The 24669-nt window shown below is 40.6% G+C and overlaps 1 protein-coding gene across 1 annotated transcript in view; it reads left to right on the forward strand.

Annotated features, from left to right (window-relative positions):
• Window positions 1-24669, forward strand: part of cdh8 (cadherin 8) — a 214747-nt gene that overhangs the window by 79697 nt on the left and 110381 nt on the right. The window contains exon 3 of the mRNA XM_036584468.1: window positions 23611-23905. Coding sequence (XP_036440361.1) covers window positions 23611-23905 — 295 coding nt within the window. The remainder of the gene's footprint in view (window positions 1-23610; window positions 23906-24669) is intronic.

Genomic DNA, 24669 nt, shown 5'->3' on the forward strand with positions numbered 1-24669 from the left:
TCAAAGTAAAAAAAAATAATAGTATGATAAATTATATTATAAAGAAAATATGCAAGACACAGATAAGGACAGAGTTTATACAGAAGAAAAGATTACTTCTTTGTTTATTTATTTATTTATTTATTTATTTGTCTCTTCTCCATCATCATGAGTGATTTGATTGTCTTCATTTCCATTTAACCTTGCGAGGGCTCTCATCAGCATGCCGAATCGTCTGGGGGGCATTCCTTCCTGTGTTTTCCATACTTTGGCTTTAAAGGAAAATAAGTTATAAAAAGAAGCTCCTAATTCACATCATCCTCTTCGAATTTGCAATCCCCCGAAGGCCTAACCTGTTTTCCTACTGTTTCTTGGCTAACCTTTTTAAGAAGGTATTGTTCAGATTCATTAAAATTGTGAAAAAAAGGGAAGGAAAGAGAGAAAGAAGCATCACAGATGGGATTCGGGGGCCGTTCAGGCGGCGGAGAGAGGAAACGAGTGTCGCTTTGATTTTTCGTTCCTAAAAGGAGCCACAGAGGCGGAGTGTACTGTATATGCTGTGTGAATTACATGCTAGGTCGAATGCTGATGCCTCGTTGTTGTCTGTTGGCACATGATTGAAAAGAAGCGCCGGAAATCAATAGAGTTTGTCCTCAGTGGGAAGCGAGGAAAAAAAAAAAGAGAGATGTTGCAAAACGCTGATGTTTTGGGGCCCACGTCTGAGGCCAAGAGCGAAGATTTAAAATGAATTTTGCCATCCGCCTTGCTTGATGGATCATACAGTAAAAGTGCTGTAAAATGTCACACTCAAGGCTAAGAACATCTCTCACTATCTCTCCCTCCCTCTCTCTCTCTCTCTCTCTCTCTCTCTCTCTCTCTCTCTCTCTCTACACTTATACCACACTGTCTTGAGAGACAATAGAGCTGCTGGTTGCCGCATCCACTCGTCTGTGATGTGACATGTTAAAACACAGCTTTCTGTGATTCCACATTGTAAAAGACAGCAGCAGGACTCGCTCTGCCTTACAGAAGAACCTCCTCTGTCCAAGAAAACCTTCAGCAGGGACAGGGGACTGACACGTCGAGGAACAGCGCGTAATTATTTCGGCTACGCGAGCGCACCAGCCTGCGTGTATCTGCCAACCGGAGATAGAGAGGTTATTTGCATAGCTAATGACAGAGCCGAGCTGAACATCTACGGAGATACACCGAGAGCACAATGCAAAAACATGGCCATCTTTAGAGCCAGTGCCTAACAACAACACATATCTGCAGCCCAACTTCAATCTTATGGGCCCAAATCCCAAAAAAAAAAAAAATTTTTTTCAGAGCAGCCTTAAAATACAGTTTATGCCAGTTTTGGAGCTCCCGCAGTTCAACTATGCATTTTTTAAATAATATTAATATTTAGATTTGTTTATTTCTTGTCCAGTAAATGTCCAGTAGACATACTATACATAACAAAATAGTGCAATAACGACCAACGAAACAAGTCATACAAAACACGAGTAAAGAAGAAAGGAAAACAGAAAGAAACTGAGAGAAAACAAAACACGTGGAAAATGGAAAAGTGGAAGTGAGGCCTACATTTATTAAAGTGGTTTTATTGTGTCTGCTGTGAAGAAAGCTGTTGTTGTGCTGACTGTCTCAGCATGGCCGTCTTTGTGGAGAGGTGTGAATAGTTTTTCACAGCAGGGGTATCAACAAAATGATAACTTTACAGGAGAGGGAAAAAAAAACTACTTTACTTTTAATGTAAGTCAATGGAACCAAGGTTTTTTCCAAATTTTGGGCTGTTTCTTTTAGTCTATTCGTCATGGAGTTTACACACAATGTAAACAGGCATTTTCAAATTATTTCAAAAACTGAAAAATGGGGTTATGAGGTTTTGTTCCAATATATATATATTCAGAATCTCTCACTATTCCTGTGTCTCGTCCAAGCTGGTAGCTGATTGGCTCATTGCTAGCCATGAGTTACGAGTCATTATAATATTAACCATAATTTTACTGGTCTTTTCAAAACTGATACACTAAAACATGTTTTGAATTTACTTGGTTTAAATGTGTGTTTAACAAATATCACCTAGAAAACTAGCTAAAAACCCAACAATTGTGTTGATGTAATATGTAACAACATAATTGGTGCATATTATGATGCATGTGTAAACAATCATAACAATGTGAACCATTTCATTAGATAAATTTAAAATTCCTCTTTTAAAATGTATTATTACAAAGGTTTCTGATATGCAAATGAGACCTCAAACCAGTCAGAGTGTTTTGATGAATCAAGATTTTCATGTAATCCAATAAAGGTCATTTGTTTTTGATCAAAATACATCAGGCAAATTTTTAACCAAGTCACAAAACATTGAAAAGCATTTTTCAACTGGATTATATTGTAATTATCTCAAATCTACGGAGCTCTGCTGGCCACGCATCAGAATCACGGCTTACTAAGTCATGGCCGCGACTTAATCATCCTGTTCCCACGCCTTACTAAGTTGTGGCCATGCATTATTTTTATTTATACAGGATGTCACCAGCGGGGCTCCGTATAAAACCAACATCCATATCATTCAGTCATCACACCACTGTGATATGTTTGTGTATATTTCTTTTTTTTCAATTGTACACTCTCTGGCCACTTTATCGGAAACCGTTCCATCGTAGGTCCACCTTTCTGGTGTAGAGTTAAAGACTGTAGCTCATCTGTTGATGCTGTTTGTTTTCGCCTTCCTCTAGTCCTTCATCAGTGGTCGGTTTCTGACCACAGAGGCTCTTGTCTGGTTATTTTGGGTGATGGTGACATAGTCGTGTGTAAAAACAGCAGCAACATTGCTCTTTCTAATAGATGAATAATGTCAGTGGTGGTCCTGTGGTGGTCCTTTTCCGTTAATGAATGGGATGGAGTGGGGGAAGCAGTAAATTGTACAGGAACAGTCTGTAATAACCTACAAAGTGCACCTGTGTGGTAGGTGTTTCTGACAAAATGGTCAACAATTGTTGCATGTAGGGAGGTGGACAAAATAAACTGGCCAGTCCATCTGTGTCCATGTATATCTGTGTATATATGAAAAAAAGAGAACAGAAACCCTGTTTATGTACATATTTTCCAGCTTTGGCCAGTAAACAGAAGTGGAATTAGCTCGATTTTCATGTGGTGCAGATGGAACCTGTAGCACATCTAATTTGATACAGGATTTGGTTATGATGTAGTGTTATGTTGGTCCAGATGGCGCAGCTTGGGCTTCTGATTCATGTTTCAGTGTCCCCCTCCCTTTTTTTCCGGCATGGAATATTGAAGAAGTGAATGAAGTGTGCTGTGTTGGAAGATTCGAGCCGCTTCCTCTGTTAAAACATGCTGCGCTTTCACACAGGCCACACGTCAGTGCGGGCATGGCTACTCATGCCTGCCATTGGCTGTGACCACCAACTTCTGGGGTGCTAAAACTTCAAAAAAAAAAGAGCTTAAACAAAATTCAGAAGTTCTGCCTGACAACTGTCCCACTTTATATCCTTGTGCCTGGCTTTGTGAATGTGAGTCTGACAGAATCTCTGACAGATGTCATGGAATAGTTCCTATAAAATCCTGGGCAGCAGTTGGAAGAGGACACTGACTGGCTATTCTATTAGAAACCCCTGCCTTGTACCTGAGCTGGCCACTATGAGCTCGACCTACATTATAGCTCTATTATATAGGTGTACAATTATAGACTGTAGCCCATCTGTTGCTTCACAATTTATCAGCCCCGTTTATCATTGCAAAAAGACCACCATAGGACCACCACTAATCAGATCTCATTTTGGTTGGTGGACCATATTTACTATTTTTCACATTTTAGAATAAGTTTGAACTTAAGAAATAGCTCATACTGAATTACTTCAGTCAGAAATATTTCCCTTCTACCAAATACAGCTATTTAGACCCAACACAACTGATTGGCTGAAATGAATTTACAAGGAAATACATCCTACTAAATAACTAATTAATTAGGCACACATAGTAATAGTTTAACCCTCTGGATGCTGAGGTCGTTTTCTCGATTTGTTCACATCTTCTTAAACTCTCCTTTAAAGCTCTTCATATAACATGATCCTCATATGTTTCATATCTAAATGCTCCGTTATCTTCATCACTACTTTCCAAAACCGCTGCAGCAGCTTCAGCAGCTGTAAACTCTCTGCATGCCATTTCACATGAGTCTCCGATGTGGACTGAATGAAGAATGAAGGGTTTCCGGCGTGATGGTCAGTCCTTAGTGATTTCCTGAGTGTCCATTGGTCAGTTTCACACATAATGTAGACGGACACACGAATCCACCAGTTCCACGTGGTGAGAGGCAGATGCCGTGTATCTCAGCCCCTCTTCATAGGCTCATAACTCCGGATGTGAGTCTCGTATGATCTCGAGATAAGATGGAATGGAAAGGGCGACTCTACAGATTCAGGAAGTGTTTGAACTGGATTTCTGAGCTGGATCATCACAAAGATACACAAACAGAGATAGAAACAGAGAATTTGATGCATGGGTGAATTTGTGGGCACCACAATGAATGATGATGTAATGATTGTGCCAATTCTACATTTTCCAAATCTAAGACCCTGTTTAGTCATTTCATGTGACTCTTATACCTTGACTGTAACCTGATGAGATTCTATCCACACGCATTTAGACAAGTTTCCTTCAAGCTGGATTGAAACCTGATAGCTGTGATTGCTGTTGTGAAACCAGCTGCATTAAAATACGATGAAAAAACACAACGAGACATTAAAACCTTTACTTAACCTAACTAGCACAAGACGCAGGCCAGCTACTGAATCAAACTCTGCAGAGAAACGCATGTCAGACGTTGTACTGAAGGAGTAGCGATGTTCTCATTAAGTGGGCGGGGTCTTCTCCATATGCAGAACAGCAGGGGGAGGAGTCATGGCATTGGGAGGGGTTTCAGTTGTTGAATGTGGCTTGGAGAGATGGATGCATTTACACTTAAACTAGAACATCTGGCTAAAATGCATCTCCGACCTCCTGAAGTGGTTTGAGTGATCCGGTTTAAATTTGTTTTAAATGTGTGTTGTTTGCGTTTACACCTGCATTTTTCATGTCAATAATCCTGATCCTGATCTAATCCTGATATTCAAGATGCAGGATACGACTAGGTGTAAACTGGGCTTAAATTTCACCGAAGTCCTAAGTGAAAAATACAGAAAGTATTGTTTAGAATTAAATTTAAATTTTTGAACATGAACTCCAATTTGAATAGTTATATTTGTCTACATTTGAAACTTTTAAGTTTAGATCACATTGCCTTTAATGTAATGAACAATCTGTATCTAAACTTTTGACTAATACTGTATATATGCTATAAAAAAGAACATCTATATATACATAGATTTTCTCCCTGTGTTGTTCCCTCTCAGCATGGTAGGAATAAATTAGGTGCCCAGGTAGGCTAATCATGTAGTGGAGGAGGTTAAGGAGAAAGCCACTCCATTTAAGGCACCATGCTGCATTCATCAGCCTAACCATTTCCACGGTTACACCTGCACTCGTTCATTGTTTTGCATTATGCTTTTTTTATTTCTTGCTTTTTTCCTGTTTGCATCGTGCTGAGAGCTTAAGATGGAAGACTCGAGCCAGTGATCTGATAGAAGGAGATTAGAGAACCTGTTGCTCTGATGAATGAAAGTGGATTTTTGTGCGTTTTCAGTAATATTTGCAATATTTTACAGCTCAACTCAAAAAACACAGACATAAGATTTGTTTATGCTAACATTTATATAAACACCGATCAGGCATAACATTTATGACCACCTCCTTGTTTCTACACTCATTGTCCATTTTATCAGCTCCACTTACTATATAGGTGCACTTTGTAGTTCTACAGTTACAGACTGTAGTCCATCTGTTTCTCTGCATACTTTGTTAGCCCCCTTTTACCCTGTTCTTCAGTGGTCAGGACCCCCATGGACCCTCACAGAGCAGGTACTATTTGGGTGGTGGATCATTCTCAGCACTGCAGTGACACTGACGTGGTGGTGGTGGTGTTAGTGTATGTTGTGCTGGTACGAGTGGATCAGACACAGCAGTGCTGCTGGAGTTTTTAACCACTGTGTCCACTCACTGTCCACTCTTTTAGACACTCCTACCTTGTCAGTCCACCTTGTAGATTTAAAGTCAGAGACGATAGCTCATCTGCTGCTGCACAGTTTGTGTTGGTCATCCTCTAGTCCTTCATCAGTGGTCACAAGATGCTGTTGGCTGGATATTTTTGGTTGGTGGACTATTCTCAGTCCAGCAGTGACACTGAGGTGTTTAAAAACTCCAGCAGCACTGCTGTGTCTGATCCACTCAGACCAGCGCAACACACACTAACACACCACCACCACGTCAGTGTTACTGCTGAGAATGATCCACCACCCAAATAGTACCTGCTCTGTGAGGGTCCATGGGGGTCCTGACTACTGAAGAACAGGGTAAAAGGGGGCTAACAAAGTATGCAGAGAAACAGATGGACTACAGTAATCATTGTATGATCTTAGTTTAATGTCGTTTCAGTGTATTATGGTCCTTTTCTTCATAACAAGCATTAAAATCGCTAGTAGTGTCTGATGTCTCTGTAGCTAGCTGAATTTCCTGTTCCACCTTAAATGGTGCAGCAGTTACATTCTGGCACCTCAGGAGTCAGAACTGCTGCTCCATTTAAGGTGGAACGGGGAAATTTGAACAAGAAGCTGGTGAATATCTGACTTCAGCTTCATATCACTGAAGAATTAGGGGTGGGTGATAATAAATAATTGCCCCCCCTCTTTGAAGTCATATGATTCCCTAAATGTAACTAAAGCCCAGCAGTGAGGAGCTGAACTTTACCCTCCTCTGCTGTCACTGCAGACTGGCAGGGTCGCCTACAGAGCAGCGCTGGTAGCTGTTAATGAAGTGATGCTCTTTTTCATTTGAGGGTCCCATTTCAGAGGGAAGATTTCAACCACTACCCCTTTTAACTCAGTTAAGGGGACAAGAGACACTCAAAAACAAGCAAGTGGATTTATCTCCTCAGCAATATCTCCAGAAAAATGAATAACATGTACCTAATGACTGTTTTGACTGATGCATGTGTAGATATGGTGAGACAAAAAACGAGAGGCATCAGATATGTTTTGTTGGCCATTTGTCTGTTGTGAAATGTGTGAAGAAGTAATGATCGTGATGTGTACAAACACGTTAATTTACGAAGGAGCCATCGTTTCTCTGGAATAAAGAACACGTCTGAGTTGATAAAATGGTTTTCCCATTGGACGAAGTTGAGGAGGAAATTGATTCCAAGAATAGCCGAGTATATCATGTATCAGCGATGCGCCATCTGTTCCTTTTATTCAAAACATTATCGCAATATTTCTAACCACGCATCGCTCACTCATCACTCATGCAGGTGCAGTAGGCTATAGCCATACATTTTGCGGAAATGGATATTAACTTTGAAGATGAAATGACATAAAACCCTCCTCGCTGCACTCTCGCGCTGCAGCTTTATTGTTTCCCATACGAAAGAAAAATAAGAGATGTCATGTTCTCCCTGGTTGGGCATTTAATGCAAATTATGCTACAAATAAAGGGAGGTGATTTCACAGGGTGTTCCTCCGAGGACTGAAACAAATTTCTGTTGTCATCTTTCCTTCTTTTTGGACTTTTTTTGTGGCAATGAAAGTAAGTAATGAGGGAAAATAAAGTAGCAACTTCTAATAAATATAAATACATAAAAAGAGAGCCAGATGGTGGTTACACTGTCTGATCTTCTTCATCTTTAAAGCTCCTTAATTTGGAAAATGTCAGAAATTAATCTGCAAAATCTTTTATTGTAGCGGTGATGGTGCTGATGATGAAGGGAATTTGCATTGCCATTTTTGTGCACAAGCTTGTCTTATCTTTTTTAATTGTTCAGGATACAGTGCTGTGAAAAAGTATTCACCCCCCAACACTTTTTTTTTTTTGCATATTTGATATTTAACTTTGTTTAAGGTCTTTCAGACAAATACAACCTGAATGAACACAAATGACAATAAATGACCATTTCATTTATTGAAGGGAGTTATCCACCAAGTTACACCAACTGGCCCTCTGTGAAAAAGTAATCGCCCCCTTAGGTATTCAATCAATCGATTGATTAACCAAATGTAGTTGATAATTAGGATCAATTAAACTAGACACATCCAGGCTTGATTACTGCCAGTCATATAGAATGTAAACCCTTAAATAAAACCAGTAGTGTGAAGAAGGCTAAAATACACTAAGCTGTGATCAAAAAAATTCCAGAAGATGAGAAAGAAACTCACTGAAATATATATCAGTCTACAGTTACAAAGCCATTTCTGAGGCTCTGGGGCTCCAGCAAACCACAGTGAGAGCCATTATCTTCAAAATGAGAAAACTTTTGTGGTAAATCTTCCCATAAGTGTCTGACCAACCAAATTCCTCCAAGAACACAGTGATGACACATCCAATAAGAACCCAGATGAACATCTAAAGAACTACGGGCCTCACTCACCTCAGATAAGGTCAGCATTCATGATTCCACTATCTCAAAGAGATTGGGTAAAAATGGCTCCATGGGCGAGCTGCAAGGAGAAAAACACTGCTAAAAGGCACATAAAAGCTCATCTCACATGCCAAAGAAAACCTTAATGACCCCCAACCCTTCTAGAATAAATACTCTGTGGACTGATGAGCCAAAAGTGGGAATTGTTTGTAAGGTGGAGGTCCCATAGAACATCATATCAGTAGTGAGTGAAACATGGTGGTGGTAGTGTGATGGTGTGGGGATGCTTTGGCGCTTCTGGGCCTGAGCGACTTGCTGTGGTTGAAAGAACTATGGATTCTGCTTTCTACCAGACAGTCCTGCAGGAGACTGTCCACTCATCAGTCTATGATAAAGCATAATTGGGACAGTGATCTGAAGCATAAGAGCAAGAACACATCTGGATGGCCCAAAGAAACCAAATTTAGGTTGGAGTGGGCTAGTCAAAGTCTTGACCGGAAAGGCCCGTATTGAATTGCTGTGGCAGGACATTAAACATGGATGAATTATAGCAGTTCTGAAAAGAAGAGTGGGCCAGAATTCCTCCACAGTGATATGAAAGACTGATATCCATGGTGATACAGATGTTCACAAACCCTTTTTCTTTCAATAACTGAAATGATCGTTTAAAAACTGTGTTTTGTGTTTCTTTGTGTTCTTCTTATATTACATTTTATATGAGGATCTGAAATAATTCATTGGGACAAATATGAAAAAAAGGAAGACATGGGGAGAAAAGACTTTTTCACAGCACTGTATATAATTTAGAGATTTCCAAAATGTTACAGTACTGACAATGAATTTACACTCCTAAAAATATGGTTGTTCAAGGGTTCTTTAGTAAAGACAGGGGTTCTATATAGAACCCTCAAAACTCAAAGCATCGTTTGTCTGCTTAAAGTGTTCTTTGTCTGGTAAAATGTTTCTTCAGATTGATGGAGAATGTGTTGTATATGGTTCTATATATCATCAAAAAAGGGTTTATCTGCTGCTACAAGCTTGACATCGTAGCAATAGCAAACAATTTTTGGTGTTATATAAAAGCCTTTTCAACAAGGTTCTGTATTCTACCATTGCCTTTACTAAAGAACCCTTGAAGAACCATCTTTTTTAAGAGTGTACTCCATAATGATCTAGCACAGTAGCCATCTAGCAGTAACATATAGCATAATGGCCTAGCTGACCGGATATGGATAAGGAATTAAGCAATGCTTTAAAAGAATCACTTTTGGTTCCCTAAAAAAAGAATTTGTAAATGTAAAGAATCTTAGTTAAGTAAAGGCTGTATACAGATTTGATGGTTCTTCTTGGAACCTTTACATCATGTAGATGTTCTTTAGGCTTGAAACTAATAAAAAAATCATCACACTCACGTGAACCATCCTCTGAAAGGTTTTTTTTAGGGAGCCAAACATGGTTTTTTTAGACAGTGCCTAAAATACCCTTTATGGCATTGTTATTTTAAGAGTGTGGAGAACCCTCACTCTGCATATTTTGGGCTGTGTGCAAAACCGAAGGCAGCTGCCTTGATTTCTCATGATTCAGTGTCTTAGAAGGCAGCATTTTGATGTGACGGTACCTGTAAACGAGTTTGAGATGGGCTCCAAAGGCATTAATACACTGTGACGTTGCCAGGACACTGACTGCTAGTTGGTGAGGGAATGCCAGAGAATTTCCTGTGAGGACAATTGCTGCTGAATAATGTATCCCAGGTTTGTCAGACACTGCAGGTACTCAAGAGCGAGTCTAAAATGAATGGATTCCTATGGAGTTTTTCTGCAACATCGTAGTTGGTAAATGCTTCAATTGTTTTTATATAGGACAAGTGCAGAACTGTTTTTTGGGTGCTTTGGAATTTGTTCAACAGTTACGGGATTTTGTAACAGTGTCTTGGCTTTCATGACGCCAGTGATTGTGAATCACTTTGCTCAGCCAGTGAGCTGATCAGCTCACCAAGCAATTCACACTCCAATCAGGGCTCAGTGGAAGTAATGCCAACCAATCAGCTCTCAGTAGCAGTAATGCCAACCAATCAGCACTCAGTAGCAGAAATGCCAACCAATCAGCTCTCAGTAGCAGTAATGCCAACCAATCAGCTCTCAGTAGCAGTAATGCCAAGCAATCAGCTCTTAGTAGCAGAAATGCCAACCAATCAGCTCTCAGTAGCAGGAATGCCAACTAATTAGCTCTCAGTAGCAGTAATGCCAACCAATCAGCTCTCAGTAGCAGTAATGCCAACCAATCAGCTCTCAGTAGCAATAATGCCAACCAATCAGCTCTCAGTAGCAATAACGCCAACCAATCAGCACTCAGTAGCAGGAATGCCAACCAATCAGCTCTCAGTAGCAGAATTGCTAACCAATCAGCTCTCAGTAGCAGTAATGCCAACCAATCAGCTCTCAGTAGCAGTAATGCCAACCAATTAGCTCTCAGTAGCAGTATGCCAACCAATCAGCTCTCAGTAGCAATAATGCCAACCAATCAGCTCTCAGTAGCTGTAATGCCAACCAATCAGCTCTCAGTAGCAGTAATGCCAACCAATCAGCACTCAGTAGCAGTAATGCCAACCAATCAGCTCTCAGTAGCAGTCATGCCAAGCAATCAGCTCTTAGTAGCAGAAATGCCAACCAATCAGCTCTCAGTAGCAGGAATGCCAACCAATTAGCTCTCAGTAGCAGTAATGCCAACCAATCAGCTCTCAGTAGCAGTAATGCCAACCAATCAGCTCTCAGTAGCAATAATGCCAACCAATCAGCTCTCAGTAGCAATAACGCCAACCAATCAGCACTCAGTAGCAGGAATGCCAACCAATCAGCTCTCAGTAGCAGAATTGCTAACCAATCAGCTCTCAGTAGCAGAAATACCAACCAATCAGCTCTCAGTAGCAGTAATGCCAACCAATTAGCTCTCAGTAGCAGTATGCCAACCAATCAGCTCTCAGTAGCAATAATGCCAACCAATCAGCTCTCAGTAGCTGTAATGCCAACCAATCAGCTCTCAGTAGCAGTAATGCCAACCAATCAGCACTCAGTAGCAGTAATGCCAACCAATTAGCTCTCAGTAGCAGTAATGCCAACCAATCAGCTCTCAGTAGCAATAATGCCAACCAATCAGCTCTCAGTAGCAGTAATGCCAACCAATCAGCTCTCAGTAGCAGTAATGCCAACCAATCAGCTCTCAGTAGCAGTAATGCCAACCAATCAGCTCTCAGTAGCAATAATGCCAACCAATCAGCACTCAGTAGCAGAAATGCCAACCAATCAGCTCTCAGTAGCAGAAATGCCAACCAATCAGCTCTCAGTAGCAGAAATGCCAACCAATCAGCTCTCAGTAGCAGTAATGCCAACCAATCAGCACTCAGTAGCAGTAATGCCAACCAATCAGCACTCAGTAGCAGTAATGCCAACCAATCAGCTCTCAGTAGCAGTAATGCCAACCAATCAGCTCTCAGTAGCAGTAATGCCAACCAATCAGCTCTCAGTAGCAGAATTGCTAACCAATCAGCTCTCAGTAGCAGAAATGCCAACCAATCAGCTCTCAGTAGCAGTAATGCCAACCAATTAGCTCTCAGTAGCAGTAATGCCAACCAATCAGCTCTCAGTAGCAATAATGCCAACCAATCAGCTCTCAGTAGCTGTAATGCCAACCAATCAGCTCTCAGTAGCAGTAATGCCAACCAATCAGCACTCAGTAGCAGTAATGCCAACCAATTAGCTCTCAGTAGCAGTAATGCCAACCAATCAGCTCTCAGTAGCTGTAATGCCAACCAATCAGCTCTCAGTAGCTGTAATGCCAACCAATCAGCTCTCAGTAGCAGTAATGCCAACCAATCAGCTCTCAGTAGCAACAATGCCAACCAATCAGCACTCAATAGCAGAAATGCCAACCAATCAGCTCTCAGTAGCAGAAATGCCAACCAATCAGCTCTCAGTAGCAGAACTGCCAACCAATCAGCACTCAGTAGCAGTAATGCCAACCAATCAGCACTCAGTAGCAGTAATGCCAACCAATCAGCTCTCAGTAGCAGTAATGCCAACCAATCAGCTCTCAGTAGCAATAATGCCAACCAATCAGCTCTCAGTAGCAGAAATGCCAACCAATCAGCTCTCAGTAGCAGTAATGCCAACCAATCAGCACTCAGTAGCAGAAATGCTAACCAATCAGCTCTCAGTAGTAGAAATGCCAACCAATCAGCTCTCAGTAGCAGAAATGCCAACCAATCAGCTCTCAGTAGCAGAAATGCTAACCAATCAGCTCTCAGTAGTAGAAATGCCAACCAATCAGCTCTCAGTAGCAGAAATGCCAACCAATCAGCTCTCAGTAGCAGAAATGCCAACCAATCAGCTCTCAGTAGCAGAACTGCCAACCAATCAGCACTCAGTAGCAGTAATGCCAACCAATCAGCTCTCAGTAGCAGTAATGCCAACCAATCAGCTCTCAGTAGCAGTAATGCCAACCAATCAGCTCTCAGTAGCAATAATGCCAACCAATCAGCTCTCAGTAGCAGAAATGCCAACCAATCAGCTCTCAGTAGCAGAAATGCCAACCAATTAGCTCTCAGTAGCAGAACTGCCAACCAATCAACACTCGGTAGCAATAATGCCAACCAATCAGCACTCGGTAGCAGTAATGCCAACCAATCAGCACTCGGTAGCAGTAATGCCAACCAATCAGCTCTCGGTAGCAATAATGCCATCCAATCAGCTCTCAGTAGCAATAATGCCAACCAATCAACTCTCAGTAGCAGTTATGCCAACCAATCAGCACTCAGTAGCAGTAATGCCAACCAATCAGCTCTCAGTAGCAGAAATGCCCACCAATCAGCACTCAGTAGCAGTAATGCCAACCAATCAGCTCTCAGTAGCAGTAATGCCAACCAATCAGCTCTCAGTAGCAGAAATGCCAACCAATCAGCTCTCAGTAGCAGAAATGCCAACCAATCAGCTCTCGGTAGCAGAACTGCCAACCAATCAGCACTCGGTAGCAATAATGCCAACCAATCAGCACTCAGTAGCAGTAATGCCAACCAATCAGCTCTCAGTAGCAATAATGCCAACCAATCAGCACTCAGTAGCAGTAATGCCAACCAATCAGCACTCAGTAGCAGAACTGCCAACCAATCAGCTCTCAGTAGCAGTAATGCCAACCAATCAGCACTCAGTAGCAGTAATGCCAACCAATCAGCTCTCAGTAGCAGTAATGCCAACCAATCAGCTCTCAGTAGCAGAAATGCCAACCAATCAGCTCTCAGTAGCAGTAATGCCAACCAATCAGCACTCAGTAGCAGAACTGCCAACCAATCAGCACTCAGTAGCAGTAATGCCAACCAATCAGCTCTCAGTAGCAGTAATGCCAACCATTCAGCTCTCAGTAGCAGAAATGCCAACCAATTAGCTCTCAGTAGCAGAACTGCCAACCAATCAACACTCGGTAGCAGAACTGCCAACCACTCAACACTCGGTAGCAATAATGCCAACCAATCAGCACTCGGTAGCAGTAATGCCAACCAATCAGCACTCGGTAGCAGTAATGCCAACCAATCAGCTCTCAGTAGCAGTAATGCCAACCAATCAGCTCTCAGTAGCAGAAATGCCAACCAATCAGCACTCAGTAGCAGTAATGCCAACCAATCAGCTCTCAGTAGCAGAAATGCCAACCAATCAGCTCTCAGTAGCAGAAATGCCAACCAATCAGCTCTCAGTAGCAGAAATGCCAACCAATCAGCTCTCAGTAGCAATAATGCCAACCAATAAGCTCTCAGTAGCAGTAATGCCAACTAATCAGCTCTTAGTAGCAGTAATGCCAACCAGTCAGCACTCAGTAGCAGTAATGCCAACCAATCAGCTCTCAGTAGCAGTAATGCCAACCAATCAGCTCTCAGTAGCAGTAATGCCAACCAATCAGCTCTCAGTAGCAGTAATGCCAACCAATCAGCACTCAGTAGCAGTAATGCCAACCAATCAGCACTCAGTAGCAATAATGCCAACCAATCAGCACTCAGTAGCAGTAATGCCAACCAATCAGCTCTCAGTAGCAGTAATGCCAACCAATCAGCTCTCAGTAGCAGTAATGCCAACCAATCAGCACTCAGTAGCAGTAATGCCAACCAATCAGCACTCAGTAGCAGAACTGCCAACCAATCAGCACTCAGTAGCAGTAATGCCAACCAATCAGCACTCAGTAGCAGTAATGCCAACCATACAGCTCTCACTAGCAGTAATGCCAACCATTCAGCTCTCAGTAGCAGAAATGCCAACCAATTAGCTCTCAGTAGCAGAACTGCCAACCAATCAACACTCGGTAGCAATAATGCCAACCAATCAGCACTCGGTAGCAGTAATGCCAACCAATCAGCACTCGGTAGCAGTAATGCCAACCAATCAGCTCTCAGTAGCAATAATGCCATCCAATCAGCTCTCAGTAGCAATAATGCCAACCAATCAACTCTCAGTAGCAGTTATGCCAACCAATCAGCACTCAGTAGCAGAAATGCCAACCAATCAGCTCTCAGTAGCAGTAATGCCAACCAATCAGCTCTCAGTAGCAGTAATGCCAACCAATCAGCTCTCAGTAGCAATAATGCCAACCAATCAGCTCTCAGTAGCAGAAATGCCAACCAATCAGCTCTCAGTAGCAGAACTGCCAACCAATCAGCACTCGGTAGCAATAATGCCAACCAATCAGCACTCAGTAGCAGTAATGCCAACCAATCAGCACTCAGTAGCAGAAAGCCCCAACCTCGTAGCAGAATGCCAACCATACAGCTCTCAGTAGCAGAAATGCCAACCAATCAGCTCTCAGTAGCAGAAATGCCAACCAATCAGCTCTCAGTAGCAATAATGCCAACCAATCAGCACTCAGTAGCAGAAATGCTAACCAATCAGCTCTCAGTAGTAGAAATGCCAAACAATCAGCTCTCAGTAGCAATAATGCTAACCAATCAGCACTCAGTAGTAGAAATGCCAATCAATCAGCTCTCAGTAGCAGCAATGTTAGCATCCTGCTGCCCAAAACTGTTTTTTTTGTAGAAAAACTGAAAAATACTGGGATTTTTTTTTCCTCCTAACTCCCCCACTCTAACCTTGTTTGTAATATAGTAATATATTTCTACTAAACACTTAAGTGTTTCTTTTGATGATATACATTTGTGAAACTGCCTGGAGGGTTGAAAGACTTGGATGTTGGGTTTAATAAACACTAACTTAACATTGCCTGCTGATGTAGTTCACGCGCTGGTTTTAAATTCATTTGACTCAAGTTAACTCAAGTTAAAGAATGTTAATTGGACATAAATCATGTTTAAATAGACCAGTTTTAATGCGTATCCCCAATGAGGTTTTATGCTGTAGTATTTTTGTCTTTGTTTTTGGAGATTTCATATATTCAATGTCATTCACTGGATGCTGAGCTGGTTGTGTTTTTGAACAGGCTGGTTGTGACGGGGTTCAGCTGTTTATCTCTAGGCTGAAGGGTTTGATGCTAATAATATGAGCTGTCCAGCTGTTTTGTCATGAGTTTTTGTTCTTCTGGCTTGAAACTCGCACTCACGGTTTGCCAGGCTGAAGGTTCTCAAGAGAGAGCTTTTAGAGCTCAAACAGGATTTGTGTGCTTCATTAGAAAGGAAGAACATAAATAAATAAATGTTACGGAAAACAATACGTTGTAATTAATGCATGTACTACACTGTAAAAAGTGTCTCATCAGATCTACTTAAAAATTACTTCAGTCAATTAACTAGTTTCATTCAACCTAAATACTTTGAATGAACGATTCTTTCAATCAGTGTAGTTTTTTAAGTTGAATAAAACTAATTCAATTGCCTGTTACCTCATGACATATATATATATATATATTTTTTTTTTAAGTGGATCTGATGAGACACTTTTTACAGTGTATAACTAAACTTTGATTCACAGATATTAATGCAGCTCACCTTACACTGTAAAAAGTGGCTCGTCAGATCTACAATGACCATGTGGTAACAAGCAAAATGTCTTTCGGTGCCTAGTTTTATGGTAAAGCTGATGATACTGAATGTTTTAAAGTGTTATTAAAATATAGTAGCAATAACATTACAGTAACCATACACTATAAAAAGTGGCTCGTCATATTTACTTCAAAAATGACTTCATGCAGTAACAAGCAATTGAACTAGTTTTATTCAATTGACTTTGATTGAAAGGATCGTTCATTCAAAGTAATTATTTAGGTTGAATAAAACTAGTTAATTTACCTGTTACCACATGAAGTCATTGTAGATCTGTCAAGACACTTTGTACAGTCTTTGAACGTTTAAACAATGGACAACAAAATAAGTTGCAGTGAACACAGTGATCTTTTGCTGTTCGCTGCTGCGTAAAATGACTTTTGGTGCCTAGTTTTATGGTAAAGCTGATGATCCTGAATGTTTTGAAGTATTATTAAAATACGGTAGCAATAACATTATAGTAGCCACAGCAAAGTGTTTGACGCCTGCATTGTAAATATTTTCTCAAAATTTAACATGGTATACAATGAAGGGTAATGCCTTCAAAACGTGTTCAGATAGAGGAACGTTTTAACAATTTGATTCTTACATGACACTTCATACTTCACTTGATATGACTGTAGATCTGAATACTTTCATTTTTGCACAATTTATACTTCACTTTAACAATATCAGCTGCTAGAATTACTGTATCAGCCAAATACTGTACACTGTATATTGCTGCTCTGGTTGCTACCTCAGTGACTGCTATGCTCATAAATGCTAGGCTCTCTGCTAAGCTGCTAATATGTCACAGTGTGTTCCATCCTCCTTTGCACAGCTGCACATACTCTCAGTCCCGTGTGCTGCCTGCGTTCTGTTCTGTATTCATTGTAAGTCTTTCGTATTCATTTACTGTACTGTACTGTCTGCACTGTGTTTATTGTATTGTCTTGCACTTGTGTTCCTGTGTTGGTCCTGGAGGAATGTTGTTTCCTTTCACTGTGTAGCTGGAATGACAATAAAGCCTGACTTGACTTGACTTGACTTGACCGGCTGTCCTCCTGCCTCTGAATACAGCCTGAGTGGGGAGCACTGCTAACTTTGTGAATGCTCTATCACACCTGATGCAGCTAATCAGCTAATTAGCGAGCTTCTTGAGTTGAAATAGGTGGCTAAAATGTGTAGGACAGGGCTCCTCCAGGAGGGAGCAGGATTAGGAACCACTTTCTACAGGCATTAGCTATAAAGCTAGTCAGTGAGGTTCTGGCCAGGCCTAATCCACACATATGGATCGCCTAGCGCTTAGCAGGCCCTGGGACTTAATCCCAGCCTAATTGAGCCCGGCGATGTGGCTGAGATGGAGCCCGGGTGACACGTATGAAGCCGAGTGAGAAGTATGTCTCCGCGGATGATGAGCACCCTTCCTTCTCGGCCTCCCTGGAGTAGGTACACTCTCCACTACTCGCCCTGACAAGAAGCGAAATCATTAATTTGCCATGTAGGGCTTAACACTGCACTTTAGCATGCAGCAGGGCTGGAGAGCCGCTCTCATTACGGAGCTGCTGATTGCTCCTCGCGCTGCCGTAAAGCCTGTCTCCACCGCTCACTGACATATTTCCTCCTGAGCTGACAGTAAAAACTCCTACTGGAGAGCAATGTGTGGAGGAAAGGACGTAAAAAAAAAGCCAGCGCCGCTCTCACACAACCGCATGCAATCACACAGCCGCTAAACTACCTCACGCCGGTGTGTCTGGGCAGATTTAGGGCTCATCCGCTTCACACGGGCACTAATGAACAGGCACGAGCTGCTTAAATGCCGCTTCTTATGGAGAACATGCTCCCTGGTGGCAAATAAATAAAGCATTTTTGGGAAGTTGATTTATGCGCGACGCTCAGGTTCGCCCATTCCTCGTGCTCATTCCTCACTTTTGGCTTTCTTAATTACTGGCAGTAAAAAAGAAATAAGATTTTTTCAGGTGGTTAAGACCTGGAAATGAAGTCTAGCTAGAAAAATGGACACAAAAAGGATGACCCCTGATAGCAAGAGGATGGAGGGCCACTGTGACAGGCCCACTCATGGCAAAGCTGATGGTCCAGTGGCGTTTTGCTCAGCGTTTTCCAGACAGCTCACCAGTGTTTAAGCAGAGGTTTAGGCAAAATTCCACTTATCATTGTTCATTTTCCACTCACAGTCCAATTTACTGATTTTTCCTTCCTTCTTTTCTTTAGTTATACTTTGTGAATTAGTTCAGTAAATTATTTTAATCTAGTTCAGTTTCAGCAACATTTTCTGTAAAATTGTTTTACATCAGGCCTAGTCATTATTTTTTCTCTCTCCGTTGTTTGTAATATTTGTCTGGGTTCATTTTACAAAATAAAAGTCACTGTGCATTTAAAATCTGTTTGAGGAGTTTAAAAACTGTAGAGCTTGTATGCAGGACAGTAATCTGGGTGGTCTGAGGGTGGACCAGCGGTGGCAAACAGTCATGCTAACATACTTGTGTCCATGCTTTTAGCTAAAAGTATGTCATACAGTGTCAGAAACCACATATGCAAATCTAGGATTACTCAACAACTCTACACAGTTTGAGGCAAGCAGTTTGCACAGTGCTATCTGGAGCACATAAGCTGTTGCTTTTTGTGAGCTACCTTAATTTCATAGACTTCAAAAGAATTGCTTGGACAAAAAATGTAATTTGCAGATGCCCATCCAACCCCAAATGTGGTCAGTCTGCCAAAATCTACAAGGCTAATGTAGCTAACAAGTAACAGAACCTAACAGCCACCAATTCAGCGCCATGTAAACTACGAGGGTTGTGTCTAATGTCTTTCCAGTGTTTTACTTACAGTCATATGCAAAAGTTTGGCCTTGTCTTATCAAATTACGTGTTGTTGATTTTGTTAATTAGCTAACAAATACTCTACAGATGACACACTTCTGCAAATTTTAATACACTAATGCTGATTATTCACTGAATTTAACATGTTGGAAAAAAATAAAAACAAAACAGAAAATATTTACATTTTATATATATATATATATATATATATATATATATATATATATATATATATATATATATATGGCTGCTGTCAGAAGAAGACCTTGTGTTTTTTCAGTTTTTGACATAATTTGAAATTACCTGTTGTTCTTTACATTGTGTGTCAATTTCATGATGAATAGACTAAAAGAAACGACCCAAAATGACTTGGAAAAAATTCTGGTTCCATTGACTTACATTAAAAGTAGAGTATGTTTTTTCCTTCTCCTGTAAATTTACCATTTTGTAGATACAAGGTTTTCCTCCGACAACAACAATATATGTTATATATATGATATATATGTTCTTATTTCTGTTTTTCACAAGACTATTGCTTAAAAAATCTTACGGTCAAGATACAAATCAGAGCCTGAATCCCCTCCGTCTTCATTTCACTGTGTTGTTTCACTGATTTTCAGACGAGGTAATTTCACTAGAAACATGAACAGCGGAGTATACAATGACATTTCAGACAAGCTGATGTCGTCTAATGTTGCCTTGGCAACCTGGATAATGATGGACGGGTCAACCTCTTGCAGCATTTGTACATTGAGAATAAAGGCTCGCTCGGCAGCAAGACGTCCACAGCTGCAATGCAGTTTACTCTGAAGAAGAGTGATTGATATTAATACGCCCATCAGAGCTTTAATTATTTCTACCATGATTAATAATCAATGTATTATTGTGCTTTTCTTGTTAATTAAAGTCTGTTTTTAGCAAAGAAATCTGCCCAAGTGAAAGGAAGAGAAAGCTATCGGGGTCGAGGAGGAGAGAAACTCCTCTCTCAAACGCACCGGCAGAAGAAAGTGCATCATTAATTTGGGCTCATTTAAGGGTTTTCATAGAGCCGAGATTGTTGTGAAGTTGCCGTGTTAATGAGGGAGATCTTTCATGTGGAATGATGGCACAATTAGGAGAACAAAAGTGCAAGGTGTGACAATTTAAGTGAATGTGCTTTGTCAGTGTCTGAGAACAGCACCTCCGAGACAACATATGCATGAAAGCGCGCTTATAAAACAATTGCAGTGGGTTTTTTTGAGGTCTAGGTTTGAGTTTGCCTTGTTACCGCGTTCCCCCGGTGAAATCCCACCAGGACGCCGCCGCGTATTCCTATATTTCTAGGCCAGGAAATGGAATTGAAGTTTGCGGAACAGGACGTCCTCATGTGAGTTTAGAAAAAGGAGGGAGGATAAAAACAACACTTCACTGATCCTAATGGCTCACGCCTTGGGCCGCTTTCAGACTATTGCTGAGCACCGTCGAATTCGCAAATGCTCTATTTTACGTCGCACCCCCTGCTTCACCGTGCAACACCCCCCCTCCCCCTTCACTGAACACCCCCCCACCCCACCCCCCATCCTTCCTCTGGGACCCTGTACCTAATTTAGAAGAGGCATTAAAAAAATAAAAATAATAAAACACCAGCACTTCCTTCTGCTCATTTGGTGTGAAGTCCCAGAAGTCTCTCACCTTGTGTGACTTGCTGTCTTTAATCTGCTTCTGTGTTTGATTTTCTACTCTTCTTTTCTTTTTTCCAAACATGCTCTTTTTTTTGGATTTCACAATCTTGCAAATAGTGAACAAAGAAACAAAGTGTCGAGATGACAGTTCACCTCCGATTGATCTCTGACTGAACCCACACTTCTTTCCGCTTCATCCTTCTATCTAACTATCTATCTATCTATCTATCTATCTATCTATCTATCTATCTGGTCTGTCTGTCTGTCTGTCTATCACTCTCTTTATGTAGATCTATCTCCCTCTCTCTGCCTTCTCTTTCTTTTCTCTTGATCCTCCCTCTCTTTCTCTCTTTATTCATCACTCTTTCACTCTTTCTTTTTCATTCTCTCCACTCCCTTACTCTCTATACATGCATCTATCTATCTATCTATCTATCTATCTATCTATCTATCTATCTATCTATCTATCTATCTATCTATCTCTCTTTTTTCTCTCTTTCTCTTCCTTCCTCTCTTTGCCTTCTCTCTCTTTCTCTCAGGTTCTCTCTCTTTTTCTTTTCTGCCCTCTCATTGTCTAAATATATTCTTTTGATCTCTCTTCTCTCTTTATTCATCACTCTTTCTTTCACTTTATCTCTCTCTCTGCTCTTTCTCTCTCTGCTCTTTCTCTCTTTCTCTGTATCTCTCTCTTCCTCTTTCTGTCTGTTCTCTCTCTATCTCTCTCTCTTTCTTGTTTTCTCTCTCTCGTCGTCTTCTTCTTTCTCTCTCTCTTTTTTCCTTTCCTCCCTCTCATTTCACTAAATATTTTCTTTTGATCGCCCTCTCTTTCTCTCTTCATCGCTCCTTCTGTCTCTTTCTCTTTATCCCTCTCTCTCCATCTCTCTCTTTCTCTCTCTGAAAATAAACAGTTGAAAAACAGCTGATAAAATATTTCAGTAATATCACAGGACTTTTTTTTAAAGTGTATATTATTGTATCAGTGCAAGGAAATATTAAAGAACTGAAAGGTGCCATATGTTATGTATTATTTAATATATGAAATATAATATATAACATTAAAACATACAGCAGTAGGGATGTAAAACAGCAGTAGGGATGTAAAACTGAAGGAACTGGAGATGCATTACATATCCCATAATATGTGATACTTAATACATAATATGTACATATAAGAAACACTATGTAATGTGTGGAAGTTGAAGGATGAAGCCGGAGGGGCTGTAGGGTGTGACCTGTTTTCCAGTGGTTGTCAGCTGTCAGTTGTTTTGTTCAGTCTGGGTCGTGTTTAAAGATAGTGCTGCCCTTTTCTGCTGCTGTTCTTTTTTTCTTTGACTCGATCCAGTTGCTTGTCTGGAAGTGTTCGTATTTAAGGGTGGGAGGAGTGGGGGTGGGAGGGGGTCTGTTTTTTTTCTGTTCATACGACTCCTGTGGTCGATTTGCAGCTGGTAACAGGGTTGACGCTGTAGAGGCGGCTGAATGCAGGTTGGAGAAAGAGTGCTATCACCTCCAGTCTCCATCACTGATGGATTAAAGAGTGAATGACAGACGGGCTGGGACACACAATCTAAACACTGCCTGCGAGCTCAGGACCTTGTCTGCCCTTTACCGCTTTTGTCTGCGAGATTGGACAATTCAGCTGTCACGGTAAAACACTCGCGTTTTGGAAACGCTCCACGGCCGTCCACTTGGCGGCGAGCCCTAATTCCTTCACGTGACGGACGAGGCTTTTGTCCAAGGTGGACACGATTGATTGTACATTATACAAGCCCTTCACTCTAAAAACAGGGATCTTCAAGGGTTCCTTAGTAAAAGCAGTGGGTCTACAGAGAACCATGACAATTCAAACTCGCATGTCCCGTTCTAACTACACTCTGAAAAAGAAGTCATGGGAGAACTACTCTTGGTTCCCCACAGAACCTTTCAATAAATCAATCTTTGTGAAGATTGTTTAAAGATTATTTAATGATTTCTATATCTAACTTATAAACAATTTAGGAAACTAGAAGTATATTGTGCTGTATATACAAGAAATATATAAGAAAAAAAATGTAAGAAAAATATATATAACTGGTAAAATTACAGGGATACTTTTTTTGTTAAAAGATTATTATTATTATTATTATTATTATTATTATTATTATTATTGTTATTATTATTATTGGAAAATCCATCATTCTGAGAACCTTCAGAGTAAAATGATTAGCCAGGGCTGACAGCAATAAAAGCCTCCAACATTTAGAAAATTGCACAGTAAATAAAAAATATGGGGTACAAAAACTTCTTTATGTATAAAGAAGAATCCCATTTTTATCTAATATGTAGAAAATATATATATATATATATATATATATATATATATATATATTGTACATATTACTACTAGCTTACATAAGTTGTAACCATTTCTGTTAATATGTTCATTATGAAAGTTTAATGCAATGCAAAACATAACTAACGTTTTCAAACTGTGCAAAAAAGTAAGGCATAGAACCCTTTAATTTGGTACTATATAGAACACCTTTTACTAAAAGTGTAATATATAGGTGTGACTGGGTGCTAATCAGGTCTTTTTTCTTTTCTGTTTAGCTCCATACAGATTTGAGTGTGAGTGACAGGAACCTCAGGTACGAGCTGTCCGGCGAGGGCGCAGGAACAATCTTCGTCATTAACGAGTACACTGGCGATATCCACGCTATGAAGAGGCTGGACCGAGAAGAAAAGGCCGAATACACGTTAACGGCACGAGTGATCAACAAGGATACCAACCAGTCTCTGGAATCTCCCTCACAGTTCATCATCAAAGTGCAGGACATCAACGACAACCCCCCGCAGTTCATCGGAGGGCCTTTCCGTGGGTCAGTGCCAGAGATGTCACCAGTAGGTGAGTCAACTCAGAAATGAATTCAGTTTTACCAAAGACAACCATTCAGAGTTTTGGTGTTTGACCCATGAGATGGATCAGCATGTGGAATTGGAGCGTCTATGTTTCCTATCACTGCGTAAAAGAAGCTCCATGGCGTCTCTGCTGTTGGACGAACCGCGATACTCACACTTTCACATCACCGTGGAAATATTTTTTATTGACCTGTTTCACCACAGTAGCAATGAAATGCTTGTTTAAAGTGGCAATTTGAGTCAAGTTCAAGTTCAGGTTTCAAGTTTATTTGTCATTTGCACAACATGTCAGGACATTCGTGCATTGAAATGCTTGTGGTGAGGCTCATAATCACGCTACAGAAAGTAAACAAAGTAAAAATAAAAATACAAAGAAAATACTGAAACTGAAATATATTAAATATACACAAAATATACACAAATTATAGAGACAGGAGGGACCTATGTAAGGAAAAAACCTCTGCTCTGCTTTAAAGTGACTTCGTGTTATTGTTATTTATGGTGACTTAAATAAATGTCACAAATTAAATGAAAATATATGTTTTAATAGATCATGGTCTTTACATATCATAAAAGATGCTGTTTTGCCTCAGCATTAAAGGACTAGCCATGGCTCATGGCAATAAAAGTTTGGAAAACAAAATTGAACAAAATTTGGAAAATTGTACCACAAAAAAAAAATGTGGGCAAAAAAAATATCTCCCCATACAGGATCACGTTTAAAACACCTAATATGTAGAAAAATTCCCT

Source organism: Colossoma macropomum, unplaced genomic scaffold (assembly GCF_904425465.1).
Source record: "Colossoma macropomum unplaced genomic scaffold, Colossoma_macropomum, whole genome shotgun sequence".
Classification (NCBI taxonomy): Eukaryota; Metazoa; Chordata; class Actinopteri; order Characiformes; family Serrasalmidae; genus Colossoma; species Colossoma macropomum.